The sequence below is a fragment of the Neofelis nebulosa genome, chromosome 14 (assembly GCF_028018385.1).
Source record: "Neofelis nebulosa isolate mNeoNeb1 chromosome 14, mNeoNeb1.pri, whole genome shotgun sequence".
Lineage (NCBI taxonomy): Eukaryota > Metazoa > Chordata > Mammalia > Carnivora > Felidae > Neofelis > Neofelis nebulosa.
In genome coordinates, this window is record NC_080795.1 from 79,842,186 (window position 1) to 79,866,659 (window position 24,474).

The 24,474-nt window shown below is 55.9% G+C and overlaps 1 protein-coding gene across 6 annotated transcripts in view; it reads right to left on the bottom strand.

Annotated features, from left to right (window-relative positions):
• Window positions 1–24,474, bottom strand: part of TRAPPC9 (trafficking protein particle complex subunit 9) — a 572,152-nt gene that overhangs the window by 168,499 nt on the left and 379,179 nt on the right. For 5 of the 6 annotated variants that reach the window (XM_058699183.1, XM_058699185.1, XM_058699186.1 and 2 more), the window contains one exon: window positions 22,463–22,573. The exons of the other annotated variant lie outside the window; for it this stretch is intronic. In XM_058699183.1, coding sequence (XP_058555166.1) covers window positions 22,463–22,573 — 111 coding nt within the window. The remainder of the gene's footprint in view (window positions 1–22,462; window positions 22,574–24,474) is intronic. 6 annotated transcript variants of the gene reach the window in all.

Consider the following 24,474-nt stretch of genomic DNA (forward strand, 5'->3'; position numbering starts at 1 on the left):
GATTTTACAAACGCTTTGAATCTGCTACTGCCACCAAGTTTAGGGCCTGTGCAAGGGACACGCGGGGAGTCAAGTGAACTGAGCAGAAAGGGATGAAAATGGGCACAAGTTATGGAAGGGCGACGTGGTGCGTGTGCCAGGTCAGGGACGGGTGGACGGGGCCCCTCAGGAGGGAATCTCACCGAACGCAGGAAGGAAGAACAGGAGAGAGCGAGCTCCAGGCGGAAGGAACACCACGTGCAGGGGAACACCACGGTGGGCCCCAGTCCACCTGCTAGAGCGCGTGGTGCGGGGGAGGGGGGACGCCTACAGATACCAGTGAGCAGACACGAATCCAGGAAGATGATGTACGAGACGAGGCCGGGGGCCCTCACGTCCTGCGTCCTCACCGGCCGGCACCTGCCTGCCTCCCTACTACAGAACCTTTCAGGAGTGACGACAAGATCTTCTGCTACGGAATCCAGAGCAGCGCCTAGCACCATCGTCTCACACACCTGAAGAAGGGGCAGGAGGAAGCTGGAGAACTCAGTCCTGCGCAGGGGTGAAGGCCTTCCTGCACAGGTGAAGGGGGAAGCTCCTGGAATATTGACATGACATTCCCGAAATCGGAGGGACACCCTGGATGGAAGGGAATGGCCTTAGGACAAAAGATAGATAAAGGGAGCCCAAAAACCAGAGTGAGGTCTAGCGGCAGAGCTGGAAAACAGAGGACGCCCGGAAAGCAGGTGTGCAGGGGCGAGATGAACAGACTCAGATGTAGGGTGGCCGCACACCCCACGGGGCCGTCTGGGGTCACCCGCTGGCGAGGCAGTCCCCTGCCCTGCAGAGGACACAGGGGAAGCCAGCTAACGTCCTACGGCTCGCTCTGGCTCATCCGAGGCGCCTCCAGTGGCTGAGCAAACCCGAGGGAGAAGAGAGTCCACGGGCGCCAAGAGAGAAGAGAAAAAACAAGAAGGCCAGCTGGACGGCCGTGTGATTTCAGAACTGCAGTCTCCCCTCAAAGGGAGCAAACACCCAAAAGCTGCTTTTCTAAACGGAGCAGCTGAGCCCTGGAAGGAAGGTGCCTGGCTGGCAATGCGACGGGCAAGTGTCAAGTTCAAACCTGTCCCAAATAAACATGAAGCTTCTACAGCCCCAGACACAGTGGGGGCTGCTGGCAGACAGCACGTGGGCAACCCCAACGCACACCCGATGAAAATGGCATAAACGAGCAGTAGGGCTCTTTGAAAACCAAAAAGCACTTGGTAATGTACTGTGGTGAGGGTTTAAAAAAAAAGGATGTATTTCAAATAATAGTACACGCACATCATAAAAACTGAAAGACGTACAAGGAAATGATTCACCGTGATTCTCGAACATTTTGCTGCATTTCCTTGCAGGCACATGAACACGTGCATGTATTATTTATGCTACTTGATTTTTATGTATTGTGTATCCCATTATAAACACCGCTTTGCATCCCGCCTTCCCACATATTAAGTAGTGAATCCTTACCCATGATGCAGGAATCCACTTCAGGCCCCTCTGAAGTCTGGGCCTACAGGAAGGTGCTGGGTCTCGGCCGTGACCCTGAGAACTGGGCTTTGTGCTCGTCCAGCCTCGTGGGAGCGCCCGTGAACGTTCAGCATGCAGTGGATGGGGGGACGGCAGAGTTTCTGTGAGAATCTGACCAGAGCCCCCTCCCCACAAGGTGGTCCAGCAGCAGCTTTGGGGCATCCTGACCTTGCAGACCAAGGCACTGGGGGCTCTGAGGGGACGGCTGCTGGGCCTCCTGTCAGGGTAGGACCGTGCCTCACACGCCTGGGGCGGGGGGGGGGGGCGGGGGGTGGATCTCCTCACAGCCTACTAGGGCATGTGTCTCTCCTGCCTGTGCCTGTTGTCCTCACTGTGACAACTGAGCACTGCATTACAAATTCTACAAAAACACAATTTCTGATAGCTGCCTAAGTCAATTGTATCCATGTAGCATAATTTACTCATCACGTCCTAGTGTCAGACATTTTGGTTTCTATAAATAACAGAAATAAAAGCCTTGTGTTCAGCACTCGGTCTATAGATTTCTTTCACAAGGAGAGCTTTCCAGGAGGGAAACACTCACCTGTTCAAAAGCTTCCAAGCCTCTTTGTTATGTTATCAGACAGCCCTGCAGGGAGGTGAAGGTGTGTTCACGGTCACGGAAACCTCAACATTTCATGGCAGAACATGCAAAAGTGGAAGGCAGAGGGGCCCAGAGGGACCCAGAGGCCCAGAGGCTCATTCCTCTGCAGGTGCTACAGAGCTGTGCACACAGGGTGCCATGCCCACCTGGGGATACGGGGAAAATGGGGGACAGGTGACCCTGGCCGATGCCCTCAAAGCCCACCTCATGAGCCCCGTCTTAGCAGTTCAAGGACGCCAGAAGCATGTGGGCAGCCCAGACGGAAGGACAAGCCCGGGCCTCAGAGCCACAAAGACGGCGGTGTGAACCCCATTTCTGGACCTACCGGCTGAGCCCCTAATAACATCAGTCAATGACATCTGTCCTTCTGCGCATAACACTCTGGTGCCTTCCTGGTTCCGAGTAAACCCAGGGTATTTCCCAAGCCCTTGAACCTGTGAGGCTCCGTCCTGCTCTCCTTCCTCACCGCCCCTCCTGCCATGGATTCCTTCCAAGCACTTCGCATCACCAGACACTGCCCGGGGTGAGTGCCCCACTGGAACGTAAGCCCCACGGAAGCAGAGACTCATCTCGTGCTTACAGTTACATCCACAGAACTGAAAATGGAATCTTGTAGGCACGTGGCAGGCCCTCAGTAAATCCTTTTACAGGAACGAGTAAAATAACGAAAAGGGGAAAATGGCTAATTCTCTAAACCTCAGCGGCCATCTGTGAAACCTGGAACAAAATCTACCTTATTAGGAGGAGCAAACACAGTGTTTTGAGATTTCGAGATCCCTAACAACGTGATCGCTAGCCACAGTTTGGCACAGTGGTCTCGAAGGCCAACCAAGAGATCCTCCCAAGTGCAGAAGAAATAACATTATAATCTATTCTATATATTTTGCCCACAAGTATACAAAAACCTACCTCTTCCGAGTACATAACGTGCAGGCTGAGAACAGTCCCCGTACGTGATTACAGTGGGTATCCAGGAAAGTGGGGACTAGAAAGGACTCTGCCCTTGACACTGGCAGACCTGGGTCAGAGCGGACGGCAGCCGCTTGATCGGGGGCAGAGAGCCTCACTTCAGCAGGCAAATTTTATCCTCCCGTCCGTAAGCCGAGGTGATCACAGCGGCCACCATCCTGAGGGTTACTGTGAAGGTCAAAGACAGCCTTCCGGGCAAAGAGCGCAGCTCGGGGCCCAGCTGAACGAGAAGCAGAAGCCGACTGCCCGCCATCACATCACCGAGCTCTGGACTCGCCGTAAGATGAGCCTGGAGTGCACACTCCATGCATGTGCAAACGCTCACCCCAGATTTGATCAAGTTAACAGTTTAACAAATCTGTCAGAGGGACATTCTGGACCAAACACAGAACCGGGGAGCAGCGGAACATGGTTAGCACCTCAAGCCTCAACATTAAGGCTTCTGGCCTAAGAAAGCACGAGTCCGAAGGCCCTCAAGGCTCAGAACCCAGGACTGCGTGCTACAGTGGGGGGAGCTCCTGTTCTCTGTACCCCTGCAAGGTTGGCCAAGTGCTCTGCACCCTGTCCCCTCTTCTCCAGGACGCCCCAGAACCGCTGCGAGGAGAGGAAGGGGGCACGTCGAAATGAGGCCGACCTAACAATGTGACTGACGGCATGCTGACCTCACAGGACGCGTCTCTGGGTACTTCCCCCACACCGCACACACACACACACCCCACTGTTCCTCTAGGTCCCTGTGCTGTTGTGACAAGTTACCACACAAACTTAACACAAACTGTCACATTACAATTATGCAGGTCAGAGGTCTTAAGACGGGTCAGCAGGGCTGCGTTTCGTCGGGAGGCTGAGGAGAAGCGAGGTTCTGGCCTCTTCTAGTGACTGCCTCGAACCTCTCTGCTTCCATTGTCACATCTTCCCGGACTCACACCCGATCACCCCCGTTTCCCTGGGAAGGATCCTTGGGACAGCAGCAGGCCCATCTGGATACCCCAGGGGCAATACACCGCATGTCTGCGTCCCTCCAAACCGCCAAAACAGGGACCCCGATCCAACCTCTGCGAGGTGAGGCGGTCACAAGGGAGAGGTCCTCATGAATGGGATCAGCACCCTCCTAAGAGGAGGCCAGAGAGCGGCTCCCCTCTTCCCACCACGCAAGGATGTGCCGAAAAGGCAGCCGTTTGCAAGCTGGAAGAGGGCCCTCACTCAAACTGGACCATGATGGCACCCGATCCTGGACTCCCAGCCTCCCCAAACTGTGAAAAATAAGTTCCTATTGTTTAAAGGCCACCCGTCCTGTTACAACAGCCCATGCAGACTAAAGCACCGGGATCATCTCCCTCGCTCAAGGGAGCTTCACTTAATCACATCTGCCTTGTAAGGAAACACACAGGTTCTGGGGATTAAGATGTAGACACCCTGAGAGGGGAGGGCATTATTCTACAACCATACCTTTTTTTTTTTCTTCTTTTTTTTTTTTAATATGAAGTTTATGGCCAAATTGGTTTCCATACAACACCCAGGGCTCATCCCAACAGGTGCCCTCCTCAGTGCCCATCACCCACCCTTCCCTCCCTCCCACCCCCCATCAACCCTCAGTTTGTTCTCAGTTTTTAAGAGTCTCTCATGGTTTCCCTCCTTCCCTCTCTGCAACTTTTTTTTTCCCCTTCCCCTCCCCCATGGTCTTCTGCCAAGTTTCTCAGGATCCACATAAGAGTGAAAACATATGGTATCTGTCTTTCTCTGTCTGACTTATTTCACTTAGCATCACGCTCTCCAGTTCCATCCACATTGCTGCAAAAGGCCAGATTTCATTCTTTCCCATTGCCAAGTAGTATTCCATGGTGTATGTAAACCACAATTTCTTTACCCATTCATCAGTTGATGGACATTTAGGCTCTTTCCATAATTTGGCTATTGTACAACCACACTTTTTAACCACTTATGACTGCACTGGGCCCTGGGGATAGAGAAAAAAAATAAGGCAGAGACCCTGCTCCCGATGCCCCCATTTGGGGAAAGGCACCTGCAGACACACAATAATGTCAGAGTGCAGCCTTAACCACAGGGGCAGGTACCAGGGGCCATAAGACACAGAGAGGAAAGTAGTGTCTCAGGAGGTCAGGGAAGGCCTCTGGCAGACAGGATGCCTGGCCTGGGGCAGGGAGAATGAGCAGAGAGTCCAGGCTGAGAGAAGGGAGAAACCAGCCCTTATGCGACTCGGACAGTACACCCCGTCTCAGAGATCCCTGGTCCAAACCGAGAATCCACCGCCTTTGGGAGGATAAAACTATTGCCGTGTTTACGAATCAGAAAACCAAACCAAGTCTAGTCTGGGCTCTTTCGCTAATCGGCCACAAAATCTTGGGAAAGACACTCTACCTTCTCTGGGTCTGAGGATCCACATCAGTACTGTGGGGTCTGGGCTTTGGGGATCTCAAAGACCCTTGCAACTTGCAGATTCCAAAGTCTCATGGGGTTAGGTATTTTTCAGAGCAATCATTACAGATGTTCGGAACTGCACCTCCAAAATGATACTAAGAACAGTTAGGAAAACACTGAGATTAAAGCAGAAAATCAAACATGGCAAGACTGAATTTCCCCACATTTGCTGAGTGCCTTAAGTTACATAATGTTTGATAGAAGCTAGATCTTTATTTTCCCTGAAATATTAAACATTTCCACTAAGGAACTATGATGACACCCCCCACCACCATGCTATTAATATGCTCACTGGAGAAGGTCATTCAGTGACAGCAGCAGGGGGAGGCCGCCCATAACACCATCCACACAAGTGCCTCCCTCCGTGGGACTGAGCACAGGTAGAACCTTCACCCTATGCTGGCCAGTGATGGCAGGGCAGGCCAAGGGCCCTCCTCACTGTGTGCCCTCAGCCTGCCCGGCTGGTGGCAACTGTCGGCTTGTCCGTGTTCATCCCCTAGAGCAGGTGCGCCCTGGGGGAGGTGCTGCCCATCTCCCTCTACACCACGTGTAGCTACGGTGTGGAGCTTGCTCCTCTCAGACCCTGGACACCTCACACGTGCAGACACTTAGAAAGGGCCGGGAATGGAGAACAAGGATTGACATACTCTTGTGTATCCTGAAATGTGCCCTTTGTGCACATTCGGAGGTCACAGCTGCTCCCCACAGGACAACCCTTTTCTCCAGAATTGACACCACGTCCCCCGAACAGAGTGGGGTCTGCACAAGCCCTACTGGGTCGGGGAGCACAAGCCTCGTGCACGGAGCTGCAGGACGTGGGGTGCCAAGGGGGCCCTGCCTGAAGTCCTGTTGAAGCAGAAAATGCTGCCTCTGTGAATTTTTAATAGAAACACTTGCCAAGGACAAAGACCCCCAACGCACAGAAGCTTTGCCTCCCGGCCTCTGGGAGCCCCCGGCTGGCACGGGCTAACTAAGATTTTCCCATCAAGGTGTCCATTATCATTCATCAACCATAACCTCAGCTTCCTTGTTCTAGAAACATCCCCAAACACAAGGAGCAAATACAAATAATGCAATTACTTTTTAAAAATAGAGAAGAATCCCAGAGGGGAGAGAGGAAGCTCCATGTTAAGCAGGGAGTCTGCTGTGTGCTGAATACAGAGCAGGTTCACGAGGGATGATTAATTGGAAATAACAGAATTTCCTTTAACCTAATCGCCAGTAAGCAGTGCAGAAGGAAGCAAGGCAGACAGGCATCTGGGAGGGCGGTGCGGCCTCCGGGACGGCCTCTCCCAGCACAACACCCTGTGTTCTCACCGAGGGGGGCTCAGGGGGAGAGGTCCTCGGGATGCATCAATTATTGAGAAGAAAAAACATCTTCCAGAAAAATGGGCATACGCAAGCAGGAAAGGTAAGTGTTCGGCCCTCCCCCCACCCCCTCCCCCACGGGGCAAGGAGCCCATTCGGTTCTCCCTCTACCAGGCGGGCATAGGCCGTCCTCGGACCGCTGAGACGTCAAGGAAGTGTACCGAACCAGCCGCACAACACCGGGCACGTGCCGGGTGTCCATGCATCATGGTGCCTTTCTGGCTCTGCTACAGCCAAGCCCGAGAACAGACAGCAGGCCTGTTTCTTCAAGCAGCAGGGTCGGGGGAGTCTGACGGGTGCTCAGTAAACCCCAGTTAACGCAACAAGGGGCCCATTTCCACACCAAGCATACGCACATCACGCCAGGCCAAACGGGCAGTTCTGTGTACCCTCCTCAGCACCGTGGCCCCAGGAGAGCCCTCTGGGTGTACACAGGAAGGAGGGAAAGAATGTAGAGCCAACTGTAACCAACGTGTTCACCCGAGGAAAAAGCAAGCATCCTCTGAAGAGGGCGAAGGTGAACCCAAGACATGCCAGGCTATGCAAGTGTGTGAGGCAGACAGAGATCATGGCTGTGTCCACACATCCAGTGTCCCTCCCTACGGGGCCATCCACCCCCGCCTCCTGGTGTCCCTCCCTACGGGGCCGTCCACCCCCACGTCCCGTGCCCTTCCCTACAGGGCCATCCGCCCCCGCCTCCCAGTGTCCCTCCCTACGGGGCCGTCCACCCCCGCCTCCTGACTTCAGGCTGGCTGTGACCTGCTGGACACAGAACACGTGGAAATGACAGGCCACATGTAAGCAGCATGCTCCCGAGCTGTCATGTGGCCTGCCCCCTTCCCTTCTCCCTCTGCCACAAAACCAGCACGTCTTAGACAGAACGTGGGTCCTGAATGACAGCCCCAAGAGCTGAGCTGCAGCCTGCCTGTCGTGCACACAGGAGGCCTGAGCAGGAAGCCATCGTTCGTCGTGCTAAGTCACGACAATTCCGGGCCTTGTGCAACTGCACGGGACCTGAGCCTCCACTGCCGGGAGGCACATGGGGATGTCATTCTGTTCCCAACGGGCTGGGCGCCAACACAGAGATGTGACAAACACGTGAGCCCTGCCCAAGGTGGCTCCCAGGGCAGGGACATGGAAGAGACACTGGCATCACGTGAGAGGCGGAGGGCGCGTGGACACAGTCTTAAAGGACAAAGAGGTGGTTGGATTGGGCGGTACACGGCGTCCCCAAGAAAGGACCACTGGCGCCATCCAGGCCCCAGCCCCCGTGACGCTCTACGTTGTGACGCTCCAACGCGACGTCCTTCTTTTTCGTTTCCTTAACTGGAACAGTATGAGGAGAAGAGAAGGGCAAGAACGCACACATTGTTTCCGGCTTTTAAAAATGTACAGTGATTCTTATAAAACTGAACATACTTCGACCATGTGATCTAGACACCACACACCTTGCTATTTACATAAAGGAGCTGGAAACCTCTGTCCACACGAAAACCCGCACGTGGATGTTCACAGCAGCTTTATTCACAATTGCCTGAATTTGGACACAACCAAGATGTCTTTCAGGAGGTGCAGGGGTGAGCTGTGGTCCATCCAGACAACGGGTTATCACCCAGCGCCTCACGGAAATGAACTACCGCGCCATGAGGGAACCCTAAACACGCATCGCTGACTCAAAGGGGCCGATCTGAACGATTCCAACTACAGGACGTTCTGGAAAAGGCAAAACTAAGGAGGCAGCGAAAGGATTAGTGTTTATGAGGGTTGGGAGCACGGAAGGAGGAACAGGCAGAGTGCAGAGGATTTCATCATGGCGGATGCAGGTCATTTGCCCAAACCCACGGAATAAGCAACAGTAAGAGGTGAGACTCTTTTCCAGTATAAAGCCGGTCTCCCTGCAGGTGAGGGCGGTACAGGGACGTGGGCAGGTGCTCTGTTTCTCCTAAGAAACCCGCAGCCTTCGCCCTGGGGCCTTACGACCTCCCCACCTCTCAGGGCCGGCTTGTTATCTAGGTGTCCCCTGGCCCCCTCTCAGGAGTCTTAGGCTCTTTCCCGGCATGAGAAGCCCACTGTGTCCCCAGTGTGGAGTCTCAGGAGTGTCCACGACGACCCTGAGGTCAGATGGGAGGACGCAGCCACAGGCAAAGCAGGCCTCGGGCACGCCGTCCGCCAACTGAGTCACACGTTCAGCAAAGTAGCCACTGCCCACTCCCTCGGTCTCGTCCTACGGGGCCTTTGCCTCTTCTCCTCCGTGCTGCTGAGACAGACGGCACTCTGAGGGTCTCAAGAGAAAAGAAGTAGACTCCCATTTACAGAGAGGTCCCCAAATCCTGCCCAGGCTCTATGCTGGGACCGGATTGCTGGTCGTGCACTGCTCAGACCCACCTTGCCCGGTGGGCGTGGTCACCGTCCCTGCTTTGTAGATGGCAGCACGGAGGCAAGGGCGAGCTCTCCAGCCAGGATCATACAATGTGCAAAAGGCAGGACGACTGTGACCCAGGTCTCCAGGCCCCAGAGCTCCCGCCTTCCCACCGTTTCCAAAGTGGGGAGGTTATCAGCCACAAGCACGCTTCAGACAAAGGCCACGAGCTGTGACAGTAACTCACAGGCATTAAGAATAACGTTCATGGTTTCATGCGTGTGCAGGTACGGGTAAACTCAGGTCCCTCACAGATCATACGTCGTGCGTGTATAACACGTATGTCCTACAGGCATCCCTGGGAGATTCCGGAAGGCAGCTGGCAAGACGGCCACGAATGGGGAGAGGCCTGTTCCCACATGGACACTCCACACCCAGGCTCCAGGAATGACACCCAACACGGTGTCCCTCCTGCCTGTCTTGCGGCCGCTCCTGTGATGCACTGACTGCCCGGTTGCCAGCCTTCCCCCCAACCCAGCAGGAGGCTCTGTGCTGCCTGCGTCCCCGTGCCGGGCACATGGCGTGGCTCCCGACTCGGTCAAAACGAACAGGCGGGGGGAGTTCCAGGCATCATGTACGCAAGCCCGGCTCAGACCCTGGCTTGGACGCATACCTGCTGCGTCACATGGGGTGAGTCACGTGATCTCACCGAGCCTCAGTTTCCTCGGCTGGCAAGTGGGGATCATCTGACAAAAGGGTGACAGAGGCGACCTGAGAGGACTGGAAGTCTGCTAACAGGCGCGGCTCTCCAACGTGACCATGTAGGGGAGAGCGTGTCAGCAAATGGTCAGTGCGGAAAGCCCTGGAACGTTCCCTCTGCCAAGGGCGGCAGGCATTACGGTTCGCGCCCTGGAGACCATGCTGGCTTCCCTGTCCATCTTGGGCAGGGGCCAGCGGCTAACACGTCTTCGGACTTGATGTAAGTTCGCAGAGACTTTCTGAACTGACACAAATTAAAGGCTCCATTTCGTCCACCCCATCTCACCCGGGTTTTGCCGCCAAGCGCTCCCGCAGGCGAGCACTGGGCCTTGTCATCCAAGCTCCCAGCCGGTTTTCAACTGCAGTACCTCCCTCACGATGTGAAAAACGTTGTGTAAGCCACAGTCCGCGGAAGGACACGGCCATTCTCCTGGGCCGGAAGTCACGTGCTAAGTCACACGCACACACGCACAGCATGCCTTTGACAAGATCCCCCTGCCCAAGAGCAAAGTCGTTGGACTGGTTTCGGGGCTGCCGATCCAGGACGTGCCCGCCTGGGGGACCAGCCTGCCGGGTACACCCCATGCCCAGCAGGCAGGCCCGGGTAAACCTCTTACAGCCCCTTCCACTTCTCCTCCAGCCCAGAGTGGGGTTTGCATTGCATTCCTGGGCTACAAAGCTGTGTGAGGTCCAACCTGAGGAAACACAGCGCCAGCCAGGCCCCAACAGAAACAGCAGACGCCCAGAGCCCCGCAGAGGGTCTACGCCCCCGCTCTCTGAGCTTTCACGGTGAGCAAGCCCCAGCAGGGCCGGGACAGCCAGGTCCCAGCAGCCTGAGGTCCCCTGTGCGGCTCCAGAATGCCCTTCCCGGGAAACAAGGGATCGCTCGGCCCTCCCACTCTCCCAGGAAGACCTGTTCCCTTTCTCCCAGGAGGGAACAGAGTAACAATGGCCAAATTTTCCAAGGGCCCCGCAGGGTACCTCAGCCCTGGCTTCTGTTCTCTCACGGGACCTGAAGAGGTCCCGGTCTGCGGGGCTGGAGGCTTCACAAGGCCCGAGTGGCAAGCCCCAGGTCAGAGACCGAGGACTTGGCAGTGGGATAGACGGACCTTTGGCCCCCCCGTCTGGTTCTCCTTGCCCAAGGTCAGAGCGGCATTTCTGCCTGGCAGGAAGCCAGCCTGTGGCCACAGCCTGTGCAGCCCACTGAGCCCTCCCCCAGCCCGCTCCGACCCTACACTCCCTGGGGGAGTGAACAGCAACACCATCCACCCAGCTGTCCAAACTAGATACTTCCTTCCTTCTCACACCCACCCCCAAGCCCTGCCAACTCTCCCTCCCTCCCGAGGGATCTAGGGCCCAGCCTCTCCTCGCAGCACAGAAGGCACCCCAGTCGCACCCACTACCTAGACCAGGACGCGGGCTCTCTCCAGCTGTCACCCCCTTCCAGCCAGACACTTCCTAGAGGCCAGTCTGACACTGTCCCACCTAAAACGCTCTTGTGACCGTCCCTTCCCCTCCAGAACAAGACCCGGCTGTGGCTCACAGGCCCTGCTGCCTCTCTGGCTTCCCCCTGGCCTCTCCTCTCTGCCCGCACAGCCCCAACCCGGAACAGTCCCCTCCCTCCTGCTGGACCCAGCATGTTCTCCTGGCCTAGCAGCCCCCTCTCCCATCTGCCCTGGTCTGGCCGGCTCCTTCTTGGTCCCAGGCTCCCGGGAAGATCTTCATGGAGACACTGTCCACAGCCACCCCACCCCACCCCACCCCACCCCACCCCCAGCTGGCCAGGGGATGGGCCCCGGCACTCACATCCCCTGCCCCGAGCCCGACGCCAGGGTGGGTGGTCAGTCTGCACAGTGCTCTGTGCGACACAGCCAAGTCTCACCCTCAGCTCTTCTGACAACAGCGAGTCTGGAACAAATGGAAACAGGAATGAAGGCCAAAGGTGTCCATTATAGATTTATGGACTGGTGCCTACACATCCCACCGCCACCCAACCCCCACGCCCACAACCCTCCACCAAATCCTCGACAGAGACCTTACTGAAGTATGTTAAAGGGACGTGGTCTCTAACCACTTGTAGATTATCCACGGCACAGCTCTGATGCGAGGGTGAGCCCCAAACTTAGAGGACCACTTTATCCTATAGGGGATAAAATGTGGTATCTTCTTGCCAGTTTCCCCCACAGGAATAGGTACACAAGACTGAGGTAAGGAGAAGAATCACGCCTTAGGAGGACACACCCAGGATGCCCTTCGGTACATTAGAAAAGCATGTCCCCCCTTCGGGCGAGCAGGCTGCAAACGCCACTCCCCCGTGCAAGCCAATTAGAGGAAGGCACTCTCTCCCCTACGCTAACACCGGCCCTGACAGCATTCCAGACCACAGTGTGGGTGGAATTTCAGACCCCCCCGGGCCAGGGACAACTCACACAAGGTACCGACTATGCTGTCACATGCCACGGCCCCAGTTATGACTCAACCAACTGAAAGCAACGCTGGTCCCTGAAGCACTGACCTCAGCATCTGAGGCCGGATCCCTGGAGCAACAGAGAGAATGAAGACATCAGACCCCCGAGAGGAGAGGACACTGTGAATGACACTGCAGCCAGCCCACTGTTACCCCACTCACCACCAAACAGCACCTGAGCACCTACTACGTGCTGGACGCTGGCCCAAGGAGGGGAGACATCCGACAACAACCACGACACAAACACGGCTCTCAAACAATTCCCCACGTGGTCCCGGCGGTTCCGGCACTTGCCACAGGGGAGAGTCACAAATCCTGATATCCTAGCAGCACCCAACCAATCAGGTCAGGACACGGGATTGGCGGGGGGGGGGGGGGGGGGGAGACAGGCATCACTTTATTAGAAAGGTCCCTGTCATTACAGTACACAGCAAAGCTCGGGGCCTTCTAGTCTGGCAGGAGTGAGAATAAGAGAGCCCACCGAGACCCCGTGGGCATGCAGAAGAGCAGGACGTTTCTAGCAGGGAGACCAGGGGGTGCAAAGCAGGGCGTGACGCTACATCCTGCAGGTGCCCCCTCTGCAAGCCACATCTCTGCTCTCCCAGCCGCCCAGGGTGTGGAAGGAGGAAGCAGGACATAGGGGAAGGAGGCACTTGCTCCCTCTAGGGCTTCCTGTGGCCTCCTGAGGGTTGTCCTTCTGCCCTTCATTCTAACAGGTACAGTCCCACAACGTGGCACCTCCCTCTGAGACCCGAGACTCCCGGCATCCTCAGAGTGCCGTGTGTCGGCCCCACGCCCGCAGTGGCCGGCTTCTAACTAATAATCCCAGTCCCCTGCCTTGGCCACCAGTACCAGGGACGGTGAAGCTCCCTGCAGCGGCGACATCGGATGCCTCACTGGTCCGTTCTACGCTCACAGTTACCTAGTTACCAACCTCACGCCTTGGTAACAATTCCTTACATCAAATCCTCTCTGTGGCTTCTGACTCCTGATGACGAGAACTTTCTCTGCCTCAACATCAGACACCATCGAGAAGCCAGGGAAATGAGGTTCCAAATAACAACTAATCACCTAAGCAACACTCTGGCACAGTCATCTCCCCAAAAAGGAAACACAAGACCTCAAATGCATGCCCTTCACCCACCAGCCACGGCGGCTGGACTGGTGGGAACCATTTTCAAGGCGTGACACGGGAGTACTGAAAAATAACCACGTGCCACCTGTGGAGCGCCCACTGTAGGTCGCGGGTGATGCCGTGTACTCAACACGGCTTAACGCTGGCGTTTGTAACCACCTCTGACAGGCATTACTGTTCCCATTTTAAAGAAAAGCGCTGGGACCTCAGACCATAAAAATCCTCGAAGGGAACACAGGCAGTAATTTCTTTGACATTGGCCAAAGCAACGGTTTTCTATATATGTCTCCAGAGGTGAGGGAAAATGAAAGCAAAAATAAACTACCGAGACCTCATCAAAATACAAAGCTTCTGCACAGCAAAGGAAACAACCCACAAAACTAAAAGGCAGCCTGCAGAATGGGAGGAGACATTTGCAAATGGCATATCCGATAAAGGGTTAGTGTCCAAAATATATAAAAAACTTCTAAAACTCAACACCCGAGAAACAAATAATCCGATTAAAAAATGAGAAGACGTGAATAGACGCATTTCCAAAGACAACATACAAATGGTCAACGGACACATGAAAAGATGCTCAATATCACTCATCATTACGGAAACACGAATCAGAAGTACAACGAGATACCACCTGACACACGTCAGAACGGCTAGAATTAACGACACAGGACACAACAGATGCTCGCTATGATGCAGAGAAAGGGGAGCCCTGTGCACAGCAGATGGGAATGCGAACCGGCACAGCCACTCTGGACAACAGGCCAGAGGTTCCTCAAAAAGTTTCAAGAGAAAACCAACTACCACCTTACAACCCAACAATTGCACTATTAGGTATTTACCCAAAGGGTACAAAAATACTGATTTAGAGAGGTACACACACCCTGATGTGCATTGTGGCGCTCTCGGCAATAGTCAAATTATGGAAGGAGCCCAAATGCCCGTCGACTGGTGAATGGATGAAGAAGATGTGATGCGTGTACACACACACACACACACGCTAGAATGTTTCCCAGCCATCAAGAATGAAATCTAGCCATTTGCGATGATGTGGATGGAGCCAGAGAATATTATGCTAAGTAAAACAAGTCGAGGACAAATCCCCTATGATTTCACTCATATGGGGAACAGAACAAAGGAGCAAGGGGAAAAAAAGAGACTCTGGGAGGCAAACCGAGAAATAGATTCTTACCTCTAGAGGACAAACGGATGGTGACCAGGGGGAGGTTGCGGGGGGCGGGGGGGGGGGGCAGGTAAGGATAGCAGTGGGCATGGAGCAGGGTACTTGCTGTGATGGGCCCCGAGTGTTAACACAGAATCACTACATGGATCGCTACGTGGTGCACCTGGAACTACTACCTGAGATCTAAATAAAAGTAAAATAAAGGAACAAAGAAAGAAAAGCACTCAGAATTCACCAAGGGCCACACCACTTGCCCAAGACAGCGGAGGGAGCCAGCGGCTAAGCCTGGACGCGGGCTCGGGGCGGCCCCAGGCCAGTGGCCGCTCAGCCTTGGCGCACGAGACCCCCAGCAGCCACGGGTGGGCCGCGCGTGAGGAGGGGCCACGTCCCGCACCGGAGGGAAGACCCCGTCAGGAACAACGCGGCACAAAGCCCAGCGGAGGCCCCGCATCTGAGACTTTTCAGGAAGAGAAAGCCGCGTGGCGTACGGAACCAACCAGTCATCTTTTGCTTCTCTCACCAAAAGCACCTCACCCATCACCTGAGTCAGCAGAAGGCTTCCAAGGCGCCAACTCTGTAGCCCACCTGCTCCAGGCTGGACTCCAGCATTTCTCATCGCTGCCCATTAATCGTCAGGGGCTCCTCCTGAACAACCTGAGGCAGAGCCGGGTGGTGGAAGCCTCCCTGGACGGGGAATTTAACACCCTGGGTTCTAACATCACTCTACCCGGGGCCTGCTGGATAGACTTGAGCCTCAGTTTCCCCATAAGTCAGCTGAAAGACAAGAACACATCAAGATGCTTTCTGAAGCTGTTTCTAATGGACTCTCCCAGATTCTTTCCAGTTTTCAAGCAAGTCCCCAAAGCCCTCTACTCAGAATGTGTCAGGAGAGACCGCCCAGGTCAAGGGCACAGGCTCGTCCACCGCAAGGGGCAGGGTATGCTGCCCTGGCCAGGAGGCAAGCAGCAGTTACAAACATGAGTGAGGAGCCCCCAGCACGAGCTCGGGCCCACACAACGAGGTGTGCCCTGCGGGACTCACAAAGGTCCTCAGAGCATCTGAAGAAAGTGAAGAGGAAAAATAAGGTTACAGGCAGTTGAGCGGTGGACCCAGTGTTTGGGCTTGGGCTGTTCTAGGCTGGGGTACACAGGAACCTGCTACATGACAGCAGGTAGGACCACGCAGAGCTCACGGTCACCCGCTTCCAGGGGCAGGCGCTCAGTGGCTACACGTGCCCAGGGTGGGGGATGTGGGTGCCTGGGGATGGGGGGAATGCAAGTGCTCCGGGGGGATGGGGGGTATGGGTGTCTGGGGGTGGGGGGGGGACACATGTGCACAGTGGGAGAGTGTGGGTGTTGGGGGTGGGGGGGGCGCAGGTGCCCAGGGTGGGGTGTAGGTGCCTGGGGATGGGGGGGGGGACCCATGTGCCCCTGGGGGGTGCTGTGGTTCTCTGGGGATGAGGGGACGCATGTGCTCCCGAGGGTGGTGTGGGTGTCTGGGGATGAGGGGACGCATGTGCTGGGGGGCCTCACTCTGCCAGCACCTTCCCTGCCTCTAAGCGCCTGTGACGACCTTCATGAGATCACAACCGCAAGAACTGGGGAGGAAGGGCCCCTTGCTGGTCACCTCTCTCAGCTGGACTTGTCATCTGCTAAGAAGGGACGGTGACAGTGAGGAGGACAGCAAGGTGGGAGGAGACCCCGGAAGGCAAGCAGCGGTGTGACTGACTCACGTAGGCGCTGGCACAGCAGCACTTGCTGTCCCCCTACGTCCACTCATTCATTCCCGTGGCCAACGTCTTCTCTCCTGTGACCAAGGAAGAATGAAAACCCAGGGGAGGGAAGAGGCTTGTCTGAGACCCCTCAAGAGGCAGGACAAGAGCTGAACCAGAGACGGCCCGCAGGGCGGACGCAGCCCTGGGCCGCAGCTGGAGCCCGCTCACAGATTAGCAGGAGATGTGGGGTTCGGGGGGGGGGGGGCCACCTGGCCGTCTCTGCCACCGGAACAGTGTCCAGGCGAGGCTTCGGAGCACCGGGGCGCAACGTGCTCTGGGAGCCCCTCCTGCCCTGTGGCGGGAAGGCCACTCTAGCGTGCCTGCGACAGGGCAGACTGCTCACCGCCAGCCAGCAATGGGTCCTCCCAGGGAGGCCCCATCTGGACATGCTGCTACACAGGCGGGGCCTCCGCGTGGGGCAGGGGACAGCGTGGGACAGCCTGAGGCACGGAACAGAGTTTTAAAGAGATGCGTACATAAGTGAGGGTGGTCATGAAATTTAATTTTAATGGTTTGACAATTAAGCAAAAAAACACATTAATTACCATCTCAATTCTCCAGTAAATTTGCTGCTGGCAGCATCGTATTTTCTTAAGAAAGTTTATGCTGTTTCACGGTGAAAGCTTTCTACTGTTTCTAGTCGTCATCTGCCATCAGACAGGAGGGACGCCCAACTCCGGGGGACACGGCCCCGGAAACTGCAGACGGCCCCCGCAGAGAGGCACCGTGGCCAACAGGCGGGCTGGGCTCCGGGGGCACCTGACTTCCGCCCGCCTTGGCCACGCGTGGCCTCTCTTGTGCAGAAGCAAACGTGCGTAGCACTCTCACCAGAGCTGCTGTGAGGTATGGAGACGCCACGGCCTGACAAAAGGGGTGTCTGCGGTACACAGCCCTCGGCTAAATATGGCGTTGCTGCGGGCACCCAGCTAAGGCAGGGGGACAAGGTTGTGAAGGCGACCACTGATGGCGGGGAGCCCCAGGAAATGCAATCCCTACGGGCCAAGCGTCACGATTCACGTTTGGCAAAAGTGAACTTAACTGGCGGTCCCTGATTACAGGACTGATGCACCGGCCACGCCCCAGACACTCATAAGGTGAGCGAGGAGTCACTGATTTCCAGAGGACCCTCCAAAGGAGAGTTCAGGAAAGGGAGGTGGTACTTTCTACATCCATTTGCTGAAATGCTCTATTTTAAGCTGAAAGATTGGGAAGATATCTCTAAGACACATGGTCACAAGAGTGGTGTTTCTAAGCTAAGCACACGAGCGTTTCATCCATCAAGAGCTCTCTCACAGTATTCCCGAGAGCACGCCGTGCCTGCACTTGTACGGCAGCCCGAGCTCACTCCTACTCCGCTGTTCTGCTCCACATCGGCACCCCTTCCTCCAGGAAGCCTTCCCAGCCGCCCCTCATCCTGTCTGGGCCAGATTTCTGACTGCATGCTTTCACCTCCCCTCACTGTGCATGCCGACTGCCTGATGGTATGCCTCGATTCCACACCAAAACAGAGGGCGGGGCGGTGCCACCTTCTCTCACCGTCTCACCTGCTGGCCAGGCCCGCCACCAGCCCAACACTCTGGGAGTATCTGTGAAATGAATTCATGAACACCTTGGAAGCCAAAATCCGAGCAGCTTCTCCATCTTCCCGGCCTTCTGCCGGCCTTTACACTTGATAGGGGACCTCACAGGGCTGGTCACACACAGAGCACAAGGGGAGAGGAACAGAACCTCTCTCAACCTTCGGTCACCACTGCAAGGACAGCCGTGAGCCAGATAAATGAGAGGCCCACCGAGTGATTGTGAACACTGGACTCTTCACTTATCTATAAAATGCAGACAACGCCTCCGTCGAGTGACCTTGAGGACACGAGTGCCTAACTCCCAACACACAGGCCCAGTAACTGTGCCTTCCATGGTTTCTTCCACCTGGAAGCACGTTGCTCCTTCGTGCTCCTGAGGACATACGCTTCCGGTACTGGGTAGAATGAGGTCACCTCTTCTACTGGCGGGGAGCAGAGGCAAGCACCTCAATCCGGTGGAGGGGTCCCCCTCCTGGAGGACAGGCCACCCTTAAGAGAAAGTCAAATGCCTGTTGACCCAGGGATGCCCGGGCTCCGGGCAGGGCGGTAACAACGCCACACGAACCCAGCGCCCTGGCCATTTAAGACTAGGCTGTGCCACCTCTAGCGCGATGCGCTGTCCGTCCGCCCACCAGACCGCCCACGGGGGTGGCCGTGGGAACATCACCTACGGGCAGAGGGATTAACGTGGAGTCCGAGAACCACTGCGCCCTCACCTGCGGGCAGAAACCAACCCCACGTGGGAGCTTGACCGCAGAGAAGCCTCCTTCTTCCGCCCTGGGCAAAGCATGAGGTACGCTGGGGATGGTTCCTCATGGGGGGACACTGGCTGAGCTCAGGGCTCCGGGAAGAGACGGGACCCTGAGGACACAGCCTGGATACACAGGGACGGCGTCCCAGCCAAGGTCGGCCAGGTGCTGCGAGGCTCCTGCTCCCTCCACCAGAACTGCTCTGTGAGAACCCAAGAACTGCGATGCCCGCCGCAGGGGTAGAGGGTGTGTCTGATGTGGTCCGGGGAAGGCCAGGGAGGCTCGGAAAGCAGAAAGGAAGCACCTCCCTGCGGCCCACAAACACCGAGCTCCCTGCACTCAACACTGGTTAGTGGGGACGGTGGGACCAGAGGCAAACAGGAGCTCCCAGACCAGCGGCTCGCCACTCGCACCCGGGCCAGCAAGATGCCCCGTTGGGCAGGGAAGGTAGAGGTGCCTGGCTGGCTGCAGGGGACGCTCATCGCCTGCACCTCGCACCTGCTCCCGCTGGGAGGGGCCCCTGTTTATGCCGGCACTCCCGGAGCCCGAGGCAGGTACCACAGAGCAGGTTCTCGAAGCACCAATGCTTATTGGGTGAATATTTTATGAATGAATAGAGAACGTGTGAGCTAGGAGCAGTGAGAAATGAGAATTTAAGCACAAGGCTCGATAACGAGCAAGCCTGAAGCACAAGACTAATTTGTGATTATCTGCGAATGGGACTGCTAACATCATTCAGCCTTCCATCCATGAGAACGATCCAGGAGAGAACGGGCTTAACAGTTTCTAATTTTTAACAACAGGTTTCACGTCAGTGTCAGAAGACGGCCAGATTTACATCCCCTGGGGCCTCAGACCGCATCCAAACATCCAGACAAAGACAAGGCAGAGAGCAGAGAGGAGACAGCGTCCTCCACAGTCTGGAGCACAACACTGGGCCCAGGCAGCTGCCGGGGGTGTCGACCCCAGGATGCGCCGGCGCCCTACAAAGCAGCCGGTCCTGCACCAGGCGCCAGGCGCACTCAGCCGCGACCTGTGTGCAGGCAGGTGCAGCACGTGAGCCCCCGCACAGCCATCCCCACACGGCAAGTCCTCTGCAGGGGACCGGACAGACACCTCCAGGGGGAGTGTTCCGGGCTCCTCTCAAAGGCAGGCCACGAAGGCCCCAAGTCACTGGACCTCAGGCCTCCAACTATCAGCCTAAACTGTCCCGCAACGGGGACCCCAGAGCCTGACCCTGCATCCGTGTGCGTCATCAGCAATCATCCCACGAAACAGCAATACTTTGGAGCAGCCTCAGAGTGGATTAGCGTGGACACAGACAAAGTGGCGTATTCGTGCAATGAAATGTAAATACCAGTTGAAAGGAGAGAAGCAGATTTATACTTAGCTCCGAAGCGGAATGCTGATTTAAAGTTATAAAAAGATGCATTTTTAAAAAGACATATGTGATAGAGAACCGCTTGTCATAAAAAACTCTGGAAGTAATGTTTGGTTGTAGATATAAATACAATAAAAGTAGCAAAACGTGGTATGAATGATTCCACCGCCTCCAAGACAGCAATTTCCCACCGAGGAGGGACGGAGGAATGATGGCAGTCCAGGGAGGAGGGCTGAGCTACTCCGGCACTCAATTCTTTCCAGCATTTGCTTATGAAAAATGTCAACCGTAACGCTGAAAGAAATCTCCCGCGAACATCCCGTAAGGCCCTTGGAAGAGTCCACCTTCGACAGTTCACTCCATGTGCTTTCCAGCTCCTCTCTCCACGACCAGCCCCTCTGCCCATCATCGGTCCTTCTCAGACCTTCCGGAGATGCTGCTGACGGCAGGCGGCCCTCCACGGCCCTCCACAGCCGATCTGCAGCTAGAGCCCAACATGTGCACAGTTTTTCTTTCGAGGTGAAGTTGACTTACAACGGAACGCGCCAGTCTTAAGTGCACAGGTGCTAAATTTTAACAAATGCGAACCCGTGTGTGGCCCACACCCAAAAATCAAGTTGTACAACAAGACCCCCCAGAAAACACCTGTGCCCCTTCCTGCTCGACCCCCAGCCCAGCCTCTGCAGAGGCAACCGACGTGCGGCTTTTTCCACAGTGCGCCAGTTTGCTCGCTCTGGGATTTCGGGCGGATGGAATCCCACGGCGCCTGCCTTCCTCGGGGAGACCCCCCTCCCTCAGTGCTGTGCTCCTGGGATTCACCCTGCTGGCTGCGTATTGGGAATGTGTCAGGTCTGGTTGCTGAGCGTTCCCCCACTTGCAGGAGACATGCCACCCTTTGCTTATCCACTTTCCTGTAATGGACATCTGGGCTCTATCTCTTGGCTACGAACATTCTTGTGTAAGTCTTTTTGTGAATAAACATTTACATTTTTCTTGAATAAATTACTGGCTTTGGAACTGCTGGGCACAGGGTAGGTGTACGTTTAGTTTTCCAAGAAACCGCAAACCCTCCTGAAAGTGGTCGCACCAGCTCATCCCCCCACCGAGGCGGGTGAGTTCCGGCTGCTTCACATCCTCACCAGCATCCAGCACCGTCCGTGTGTTTAAGCGCTCTGATGAACGTGGAGTGGTGAGGCTGGAAATTATAATTCCCCCACCGACTGTGTTCATGTCAGTTTTTTTTTAAGCATTTTATTTCCCTAAATAAAGAGGAAGACACAGACAAGACTGACAGAGAAAGAATGATGAAGTGAAGGAGTGAGGAAGAAAGATAGGAAGAGACAGAGATCTGGGGCCAATATAACCGAGTGCTTAAATCTGGGACATGCGTGTGCCGGTTTCCAAATTATTTTCTTTCTGTGGAAAGTATTTTGCAATTAAACATAAAAATTGCATTCCATTTCCATCTCATCCCAGCTATAATTCCGTCTATACCATACGAGCTGGGCTTGGAGACCCAGGTGCCGACGTGAGCAGAGGCCCCGCGGGCAGGGGGCTGGCCTGGGGAAGGGGCTCCCCAGGCAGAAGAGCTTCCTCCTAAAGTCCACCTGCCTCGGGACATGCCCTGGGGGCCCTGGTTTGCTCGGGTCAGCGCTCACTTCCAACTCCGCTCCTGCTGGACCAGGGCACGTCCACAGCTCAGTGGAGCCCCGTCTTTGCCATCTGGGGACTGGGAGTGGGTGGCACCACACCCCTCCCGCAGGTCTGAGCCTGGCCTTTTTGCGGAATTCTTCCAAGGGACTTCCCGGTACTACTGATGCAGGCCCCGCAATCAACATCAACTATTCCCAGATACAGCTTCGAGAATTTGCCAGCCAAGGCAGGCCCAGGCGCCACAGCATCTCCCGAGATGCGGTTCCCGGAAGCACGTGCCACTGCTTCCTTCGACAGACACCCCGTGGCTTTACCTGGACTCGACACCTGCCTCCAATTCGAAGCCACTTCGGGTTCTTTCACTGAACCTTGCACGGAGAGACAGACAGACAAGCCCGTCTATCCTCTGGAGGCTCAGAGGGAGGGTTATCTCAAGGTGCTTCCGAGTGAGGTGACGGAAGCAGGGAGAGGCAGGACGCGGGGACACTCACCGCTGACACTCGCCGGCGTGCAGGATGAGCTCCTCGTTGCCGCGGGCGCTGACTGTCACCTCATGCTCCGTGGAGTTGAAGATGTCTAGGAGCAGGTGGCACTGGCGGGTACTGTGTGGAAGACAAGGGAAAGTTGAGGATCTTCTGGGAGCCAGAGAGGAGAGCTACTTGGCCTTTTCTCCTCCCCAAAGACCTCCCGTTTCTTGAGGATATCAGAGGAGCAACGGATCAAACTGTCACATGCCCCGGCACGAAGGGTTACAGAGGCTCAGTCTGCAAAACAGGTTTGGGCATCAGATCCTCCCTGGCCCCGGGGACACACGCCTGTAACGCAGCGCGCCCTTTACAAATGAAATGGCCCTGGGACGGTAACCGGAGTTCTCCAAGCCTCGTGCGTGTGAGGCCTCGAACACCGGACGCAGAAGTAAGACAGCGGCTGGCAAGGCGCTTGGTGCACACACAGTGCCTGTCAATGAACGGCGGGTCCACGTCGCGACCCCGTTGCCGGGCCTGCGGGGCTCCCGCTGGGGCCCAGCGAGGTGCGGGGCGCTGGCACATGGAGAACCACATCGCGGGGGCGGGGGGGAGGGGGCTGTGCACACCTACTGGGAGCCTCACACAAACTGCACCTTCCTTACTCTCCCCCACACTCCTGACACCAGCAGCCCTGTTCTCTCTAGTCCAGAAGGTAACAACGCTCAAATCCCAGTGCCCCCACCACAGCAGAAGTCCAGGAGCCATGGTGTTAGCCAGTGAGGACAGGAGACCTTCTCTCCCAGCTAAGACGGCCCGGCCCCCCCAACAAGAGAAGGTGGTCCCTCTTCAGCCTCCCCATTCCCACGCCCCACCTGCCTCGACAGGAACAGGATGCTGAGCAGTCCAGCACCCACCGGGAGGCGTGGAAGCTGTGGATGCAAGTGGGGCCGGGAGGATTCTGGGAGGCCAGGACATGTGCAGCAGCAAAACCAGCCCCCCGGCGCCTCCTGCCCGCCAGACTCCTCAGCTGCACGCGCAAACAGCAACCGCACGCGTGCCGTCTGGGTCAGTCACCATTTGGTAGGTTTCCATTACACTCGAAAGCTCGTCTGAAGCTTGCCCAGTGTCTTAAATACCAAGTGTCACAGCGGGCACACGACAAAGAGCCAGTAGGTGTTTGCTCATGTGACCGGGACAGCCGTACCCACGACCGGAGCAGACACAGATGTCAGCAACAGAGGCAGCAACGGTTCTGGAGTGAGGCAAGCACTTTTTCATAGGAGGAAAAAAGGCCTCAGAAGAAGATCTGTGCTTGGGGTCTTCTTCAGCTTGGTAGGTCTTCAAAACATGACCCTCCAGCACCTGGGGGCTCAGTCGGTCAAGGGTCCGACTTCGGCTCAGGTCATGATCTCCTAGTTCATGAGTTCGAGCCCCGCGTCGGGCTCCGTGCCGACAGCTCAGAGCCTGAAGCCTGCTTCGGATTCTGTGTGTGTGTGTGTGTGTGTGTGTGTGTGTGTGTCTGCCCCTTGCCTGCGCACACTGTCTCTCTCTCTAAAGTAAATAAACATTAAAAAAAAAAAAACATGACCCTCCAAAGGGCATCAAAGTTCTCAAGTTTATGTCTCAAGGCTTTGTTCGTAGCACAGGAAGGCGGGAGGGCAAACATCCCATGTGTGAGGGCTGCCTGCACTTCATTTCACCTCCACACCCTTGGGAAGCTGTCCTCCCCAGACCCGTTTATAGGTAAGGAAAGTGAGGCTCAGGGCACGGCCACCAACACCAGTGAGGCGGCCAACACCCAAGTCTTACAACTCAAAATCCTTTGCTTTTCAGGGTAGAGGGAGTCAAGTATTCTAAACTTCATTGACTGCTCTTTCCAGAGAAGGGATCTGAGGGGGGGGAAGTGTGCAGTCACCTGGCCAGGGACGCACACACACACATGCGCACCGCCATCATCATCACCAGGCTACGGGGCATCTGTGAAATACCAGCTCTTCAAGATATGCACTTGTAAACTTGCACTCTCAGGGAAGGAA